This window comes from Camelina sativa, chromosome 5, assembly GCF_000633955.1.
Source record: "Camelina sativa cultivar DH55 chromosome 5, Cs, whole genome shotgun sequence".
NCBI lineage: Eukaryota > Viridiplantae > Streptophyta > Magnoliopsida > Brassicales > Brassicaceae > Camelina > Camelina sativa.
In genome coordinates, this window is record NC_025689.1 from 23478021 (window position 1) to 23487054 (window position 9034).

General features: G+C 28.8%; 1 protein-coding gene across 1 annotated transcript; it reads right to left on the bottom strand.

Annotated features, from left to right (window-relative positions):
* On the bottom strand, positions 2368-7088 carry LOC104787471 (beta-glucosidase 29). Its single transcript, XM_010513060.2, has 13 exons — positions 6842-7088; positions 6129-6198; positions 5959-6014; positions 5801-5876; positions 5634-5711; positions 5424-5511; positions 5068-5323; positions 4793-4911; positions 4499-4716; positions 4345-4379; positions 4137-4239; positions 3925-4033; positions 2368-2929 (listed from the first exon to the last, which is right to left on the bottom strand). The coding sequence occupies exons 1-13, from the start codon at positions 6983-6985 to the stop codon at positions 2509-2511; spliced, it is 1773 nt and encodes a 590-aa protein (XP_010511362.1). The 5' UTR covers positions 6986-7088; the 3' UTR covers positions 2368-2508.

The following is a 9034-nucleotide window of genomic DNA, read 5'->3' on the forward strand; positions in this document are numbered from 1 at the left end:
ATTCATTAGAGTGTTTATGTATGTCTTTCCTAATCTCCATGGGTGGGTCTGGCAATTTTGGATAACCTATGCCAATTTGAATTTAAAAAACCATTTTCATTATCGTAAATAAAATTATAAGAATAGTAATATAAAAAATTGTTTTCATAAGATATTTTCTAAGTTCATAAACCGAAATACGTTTCTTTTGCTTGCTCACATTTTTTTTTGTCTTTTCAATGTTTTCATGTTCATTTAAATATTTATACAAAAATAAAAATTATATTGCCTAATAACTCATTATTGTTTTAAAACACTTCGAACATAGAAATTTTTTTTATTAGAGTTTCATATTTATTTTTCTAAATTAAATCTTACTTCAATATTCATCAACAACTAGTTGAATTAATATTAATCAAATACTCATTCACCAACAATTCAAAAGACGAGATAGTTTTTTACATAAACCTAACAAAACTTTATCCGTAAATTGGATATATCTACATGAATAATATATGTTTTTCTTATATAAAACTTGATCTTATAATTTTTTTTCAAACTTATAAAAAATCTAATAAAAACTGATTTTTTTTTTATTTTTTTTTTTCTACATAAAAGACAAAAAAAAACTTTTGGTCTGAAGTATGCTTCAAAACATTTGATGCCCTAATGCTTGGCTTCATTTGCTTATCCTATGGGCTAGGCCTAGGTCTAGGCCTTGAACCATTTTTTATATTTACTCTAGGGTTGTCGTGTTTGTTGGTTATGTTAATACTACTACATCATTTCGTTTCGATAGCAATTTGTAAACGCTGTATTTGCCGGTGCCATCTTAGAGGGGGCACATACAATAGCATTTTTTTCCTTTGCTATTATTTGTCTCTCTATAATAGTGCATTATTATCGTTATATTAAGATTATTAGTAGCATTTTTAATTTGCTATATTATAATTAATATATGAGTTGCATTTTTCTATACTAATTAATTGTACTTTTATAGTTTTGAGTAGTATATGCTAACTGTATATTGGTATCATATATTTTTAGGAATCTTAGTATCAAATAGCTTTAGAATTAATCATCTTAAAAGAGCAAAAATAATTTCCATAACATTTTCCACTTGCACATATAATAATAGTTTACTTTCTAAGAAACTTTATTATTATGACATTTGATATTATAATATTCTGCGGTTTGTCTTCTAAGTAGTTACGACAAAATAAGTATTTGTTTTATTCAATTGCATTTATGTTAAAGCTAAATAGACAGATGTAAAAATTCATTTCGGCAATGGAACAAAACTATTGTTTTCTTTACTCAACCAAAACTTAGAGTAATTTTTTATAACTTTATTTACTTGGATTCATTTTCATTATTAAAATTTTGTAAAAACTATTTTAATTTGTATTAGAATGTGTAAAAAATAAATTATATTGAGGGATGTGATTGCATTTTTTACCTCACCAAAAATTAGCTGGTAAAATATATTTATTAAGTTCATTGTTGTTTACCTAAATTTCATATTTAGATTGTATTCATGTAAGTTATATTCCAAAATTACATGTTTTTGTAGATGTGGTAATATAAATTATACAAACGCAAGCGTGAAAAAAAAAATGGTGAATGCTTAATATGTCTTGAAAATCTAAAGGGAGAAAAAACCATAAACACACTACTATGTAATTAAAAATTTCTCCACATGTTGAAATACTCTAAAACTCTATATAAAAGGAAAATTCGAGTAAAACCAAACACAAAAACCCAAATTTTTTTTGAAATAATCAGTATATTTTTAAAATCACTAAAATAACAATTGTTGAGTAAACATATAAAATAACTAATAATATCAACATTACTAAAATTCAAAAACAATGTAAGTTAAATCCGTGCGTAGCACGGGATGACTTCTAGTTTACATATACGACATACCTAAAATTGACATGTTCTCCATGTAACATACAATACCACAATGAAAGAGCCTGCGTGCGATACTCTAGACCTCCGATAAGGTTTGCACCTTTAATCTGTAAAAATTGTAAAAATTAAATCCAATATAGATGATTTCTACTTTAAATCTTTCTTTTCTAAAAATTGATCATTTTTCATATATTAAATAAGAGATTTTACGATTTTTTGTTTTTTAAATAATAACCATTTTTACAACCAAGTGTTACTTTGAGTCGAAGTTTATGAGTTACAGTACATCTTAAGTAAACCTTCGAATAAAAATTTAGTCGCTTGATGTTGTACACTCATATTTCTTTTGGAAAAAAGTTAACAGATTTAGACTTAACACATATTTCTTGATATCTTCCTCCAAACCCGCCTGTCGTGTGAGATAATATCTCTCTGTTTCAAAACCTTATACAGAAACATACAACAAAAAAAAGGCGAAAGAACATACATATATACACTACTAGTTTCACGTAATTAGAATCCATACTCACTAATACATATAGACTTGATATTTCCCTTATTGATAATATACATAGAACTAAAATACCACAACTAGAAAACCTATAGATTTCTCTAGAGCCCCATAGATTTTAGTGGCTTGAGCAAGAAACGAAACTGGTCATTAGGATTCAAAAGAGCACAAAAATCTTTCTCTTCTTCTTCTTCTTCGTCTTCTTCAATTCTCGATCCATTTTTCATGAGATAGACAATAGAATCAACTGAACTCTTGAAACCCTCTAAACCAGTCTTATTAATGTTATATTCTTCATCACCTAACACATTCCATACTTCTTCATCGTGTGTTTCTTCAGTTTTTACCACCGGTGGTCTACTCAGGAACTGTCTGAACCAGTTAACGGATTTTTTAGGGTACCGTTTGAGATTTTGGTAGTCAACATAGTACAGACCAAATCTGGTTGAGTATCCAAACTCCCACTCGAAGTTGTCTAGTAAAGACCACACGTAATATCCTCTGACGTCACACCCATCATCTCTGTTCCAAAACAGTTAAAAATTTGAATTAATTTGGTGAAAATGATTATGGAGAGATCTTTGAAAAAGAAAAAAAAAATTCTGTAGGTTATTAGCACATGAAAAATGCGTACTGCAAAAATTTTGGATGAAATTTTATCGAATCTGTACTTTTCAATTAATTAAAAAATAATATAAATTAATTAAAAAATAATATAAATAAATTAAAAAATAATATAAATAAATTAAAAATAATATAAAGAAAATTCATTATCTAAAACTTCCAATATAATACTAGTGAAAAGAATATAGTTAATATGTTTAAAGACATAAATATTTTTAGTAGTAAACTTAATATAACTTCTTGCCACATCTCCTATATATTAATAGAGAAGCATTCTCAAAAAAATGTTAATGTGTCGTCACTAGAGAGCTCGAGACACCATTGAATTTATTGCCCTCATTTTTATGGATATTTACACATAGTTGCTATTAAATGATTAATGAATATTCCTTTTCAATTAATTAAAAAATCAAACATTTCAATTTTTAAATATATTTTAATCATTTTTATAAAAAAATAATTACTATAATATTATTAGATCTAAAACATTTTCAAACTCCGAATTTATTCACCTATTAAAAAAAACTGATTACTATTCATATATTTAAATTTTCCAAAATAAAATTATCAAGGAAATTGACTTATTTAATACCATTGATATAATATTCCATTGGTGAAACATATTCTTACACAAAAAAAAGTTAAACAAAATAAAAATCTTGCATAGATTGAAGAAAGATCAGATTATATATTTAGTTGATACATAGTAGTTTGATCTAAATATATTCTCACCGATTATATATTTAGTTTTTATCCAAACAAATTTTAGATTCTCGAAAATAATTTTACTCATAACACTAATTTTATGTACATAGATTTATCCCGTACATAGTGCGGGTTGTTACCTAGTCATACTTATAATATGTATATGTAACCTGTGGACTGGAGTTTACATTATAGCTTTGTGAAGTTGTTTAAGATGATCCTCATGGTAGCTTATCCTAAATGTATCATTGAGAATATCTTCCCGTGATTTTGAACCATCATCGTAGTCATTAACTCCTGCAAAGTTATTTAGCAACGAAAAAACTTAGTCAAGAAAAAATAATTATTCAGTTTCACTAAGAAAAAGGTAAAATAATTATTCTATTTTTTTTGTTCTCACCATTCTCTTTTATATAGATGATAGGGTTATTATATTTATCTTTGATGTAGTTAAGAAGTCTTCGTAAACCTTCTGGGTACGAGTGTATTATGCCTCGCTCTTCCTGTTTGAAACAAAGGAAAATAAACGTTCTTAAAATGTTTATGGATAGTTTTTTTTTTTTTTTTTTTCAAAAAATGTGGGTTATAAATAATTAAACGTTACATACCCCTGGTCCGATTTGGTGGTTACTGTGATTTGTTACTGCTCGCAAGTAATGCATATAAGAACAATAAAGAAAAATAGTTTAGTTTACTAGTTTCACCTTAATTAAATCATACAAGAACAATAATTTTGGGGATTTTACAAGTTAGCATCCTTACCTCTCTTCTCATAATGATGATCAGTTCTGAATCGGGTCCGACCAGGATCAATGCGAGGAAGATGAGCGGTGAAGCGTGCGCTATAATAATTTACTCCGATGAAATCTGAAGAATTTATTAACATCTTTGATTCCTCTGGTGTGAAAGAAGGGAGTTTATCCCCAACATACTTTTTCATTATTTCTGGATAATCTCCGTAAATCACCGGATGTAAATGCCTAACAGAAGTACATTTAGAATATATATGACCCGAAAATATATAATTTTCTACGTTATTTCGAAAGTATAACTTACCAATCTACTTCTACGGCAAGGCCTCGTTTAACAGCTTTTTTGTCAGTAAAAGAAGTGGAGTCGGAAGGCTCAAGCCACCAAGGCGATAGCACTATCCCAATCTTATCATCTTGTAAAGTCTGTCCCATGAGACAATTTATTTATTTCTTAATAAACTATATCATCAAAATATTTATAGTAATACGACCGTTGTGTAATGCAGATTCAAATTCAATAATGAATGTGTATAAGTGTGTTATAAATGATAGAAAAGAATCTATATATAAAATATATACCTTGTTACAATTTCGGAACTCTTGTACTGCTGCAGCATGGGAAAGAAGAAGGTGATGTGATACAATGTAAGGCTCAACAGCTGAGTCACCGGCTTGACACCGGCTATTCACCCATTTTGAGCACCTTCCAACCGCTTTGTTGCCTGATTCATAGCCCGCAACACTTATGACATAAGGTTCGTTGATAGTTGTCCACATCTTAACTTTGTCTCCGAAATTTTCAAAACAAACTCTTGCGAAATTTCGAAAATCATCTCTAAATTATCGAATAAAAAGAAGTGTTAGTCATAATATTTTGTAAACAACTAAAATAGGTAAGTTAATATGTCTTTGAATATTTTGTTTAGTTAGCTTACATTATTTGAGGGCTTAAAAAACCACCATACTCGTCCTCAAGAGCTTGAGGATGGTCCCAATGATAGAGAGTCACTGAAGGTTGAATGCCTACATAATTTTGCCCACCAAAAACCGTATAACATATATAAAATCATCCATACCTACTCAGTAGTTGATTTTGACTAGAGGGGTTTAGTTTTATTAATATATATTAACTGAGTGAGACATACCACTAGCAATAAGCTCGTCTATAAGAGCCCTGTAGAATTGTATACCTTCTTTGTTTACTCCATCTTTTACCTTTCCACCTTTATATCAAAAGTATAACATTTGATATACTTGGATTTGGATAAATACATTTTTGAGAAAAACAAGAATGTAATACTACTACACTTACTAGGTATTAGTCTGGCCCACGAAATCGAAAATCTAAAAGCGTCCATGTTTAACTCTTTCATCAGTTTGATGTCATCCTGATTTAATGATTTTTTGGTCATTTAAACAATTAGGTAAATAAAACTAAGGATCCACAGTAACATACATAATTTGTAATACCTTATAACGATGATAAAAATCGGCGGCCACATCTCCATTATGCATATTGGTTCTTTCTGCACTTTTAAATAACTCACCTATTATAAATCTGTTATTCACTATTATATATATATATATATATATATATATAATTAGTGAAGATTACATAAATATTTTTAATACAAAAAGACCTGGAAATGTGTGGCTAAAGTAATCCCAAATAGTTGGCGATTTTCCACCTTCACTTGTTGCACCTTCACTCTATATAATGGATAAATTGACTAGCTAAATTTAATATGCAGACAAAACTAGAAACAATTTTATAGGTTTTATTATAATTTTATAAGCTATATAAGGTGAAACTAAGCTATATAAGGTGAAACTAACTTATTATCATTTGAAAGCCCTTATCAAAAAAAAAAAAATAATAACAATAAAAAATAAAGAACTTCTTATCACATATTAATTATTATATTTTTCTTCTTTTTTAAGAAAACCTTCACTTTTTCTTTTTTTTACCTTAAAAGAAAATAAAAAAGACTTCACTTATATCACTTTGTTGGAGCCACCCTATAATCCACAATATCTAAGACTATGAAACTACATGAGTCAGCTCCTCCTCCCAAACAAGAACAAAACTAATGTCCAAGATTTAATCTATTTTAGAAGAACCATTAAAACACTACTAGTACAAGGATGATTTGTTTTTTTTTTTTTTTTGAATATTCAGACATCGAAGGAATTATAATTATATACGGTTTAAATGATCTCATATTATTCTTCAACTACTCACAACAAGAATATGAGATGAGCAAAACATTAAAACTTTGGAAATGGACCGATTACTGATTTCATGTTACCAACTTTTTCGTTAATGCATGTTATAGTTGTCATCTTAAAATACCTGAAAGGCTGATATAGCAGTTCCAAAAATAAAATCATCAGGAAAACTACTTCTATCTAGTACTCGAGATTCTTGAGGAACACAAGTAATCTTCTGTGTAAGCCATGAGATTATCAAAAGAAGGATGAAAAATTGCACCTTCATCTTTTCTTTTGGTTCTTGAATTCAAAGATGTTTGTATATTTTCTTTCAAAGTGAAAAAGAGTTGGAATTTATAGACGTTACAAACAATGTGCTTCTTTTTTTCTCCAGCCAAAAGACAACAAACAAAAAGACGACAACAATAAACAAACAGACAATGCACTTTTCTACTAATAGATATAGAACTAAGTCTCGTGACTTGACTTTGATCTATGTAGAAATGCATATATATCCTTGTGATCAAAAATATTTTTGCATGTAAAACTCTTTATAACGCTTACAACTCGCACCTTCAAAATACCGAGTTTATAGAGAAATCGTGATCAATGATTAAACGTTTATTACTATCCAATTTTTTTTTGTTGAATATTTTCAGTTGTAAATTGTTTCACTAGATTTAATTACTGAATTTTATTTTGTCAAATATTAGATTAAATATTAGATTTCATTTATTAAATTTACTTAGTTAACAAGCGATATAATTGCTTCCTTGAGTTATCGGTATTAAGTAGCGACATCAGACTAAAATAAGAAAAATATGTAAGAATTATAAACAATTTTTTTGAAGAATTTATTCCCAGTAAAAAAACTGATAATAAGATGATTAAAATTTTATTATAAGAATTATAAAAAATTCTTGTTTGGACTATGCGTTGAATGAGTGGAGCGGATAACCAGAATGTTGTTTTTTTTACCGACTGCTTCGACTTGGCGAAGATGGTGTCCTCACCTTTAGAGTGGCCAGCGTTCACTTTTTATTTGGAGGAAATTCAGAAAGATAAAGAAGAATTCACGTCTTTTTGTTAATCTTAATTCCTCGCTCGCAAAATGGTAAAGCAGATAATCTCGCACGACAAGCTCGTTTTGAAGCGCATTTTATTACCTATATAAACGATGTTTCGTCTCATTGGTTCTAAGCCGATCTTGTATGCTGTTGACCAAAAAAAATAAATATCAGGAAAATAGCAAAAAATATAGATTAGTAACGTGTGCTATTGTCGTTGTTATATCACCATCCTAGAATATGCATAGTATATGCTGCTAGACCAAAATAAAAATGTATATATTAGGAAATTCAAATTATATTCCAACAGAACTGTAATAAACTTCAAATATAATTTAGATAAATTGCATTTTAACATAAATAAATAAATCGAAATCACACAATCAAATCCCTACATCAAAACATCTTCAAAGCAAAAAAAAAAACAAGTGGAAATTAAGAGGAAAAATTATGTTATATTTTAGCATACCCAACATCACATAATAACACAAAAATATATAAGAAAATCTAAAAATGCTTTGAACATCTCTAATTACCTTCTCATATCTTTTTGTAATGAAAAGAAAAAAAGTGGAACGTGAAAACCCCACCAATTAAGATACATTTCCTTCATATGTCACTTTTTCGGAAATTTTGGAGTCAGTTTCCCTAAAACTTCTTGCAATGGTGTTCCGGAGTCCACTTATTAACAACCCAAATCTAGGGAAAATGGCATATTTCAACATGTATAGTTTTTGTCGTGTCTTTTTGTACACCAACTTGGGTAATGTGTATATATTTTTCTAATTTCTTTTTAACTATTTAGAAGTTGGGAAGTTATTAAATTGTAGGAGATTTGAATAAGACTTATCTGCATGTTGGCCGGAAATTAGAGTCTTACCGTTCGACAAATATAAGAAAGGATGGTATATACTGTTTTGGATCGGATTTTGTACTAATTTACAAAAAAAAAAAAGGTTTCTGTTTCCCCAAGAAACGATAATTAAGATTTTCAAACTTTTTTTCGAGAACATATAGATTAAGGATATTGTTTGAGCTCCATTGTAACGCCCGCGAACCAATTTGTGTATTTTTGGTGTGGGTGTCGATCGACACCCTTGGTGGCATCGATCGACACCATGTTTTCCGGTTTGGTCGGGTTTGATTTAATTACCGAATTGGTTCGGTTTGGTTTGATTTAAAACCCTAATCGTGTGTAAAAGGGGAAAAACGACCCTAGGTCGTATTATTTGTGGTTCTCGCCGTTTTTGAGAGGAAAAGAAAGAGAG

Bases quoted from the DNA above. Each gene is read 5' to 3' on its own strand.
- LOC104787471 (XM_010513060.2), bottom strand. From the start codon at position 6,985: ATGAAGGTGCAATTTTTCATCCTTCTTTTGATAATCTCATGGCTTACA. The intron at 6,015-6,128 runs GTCTTTTTGTAT...TTAAAAGTGCAG, and splicing joins CTTTAGCCACACATTTCCAG to AAAGAACCAATATGCATAAT. The intron at 2,930-3,924 runs GTAAACTCCAGT...GTTTTGGAACAG, and splicing joins CAACTTCACAAAGCTATAAT to AGATGATGGGTGTGACGTCA.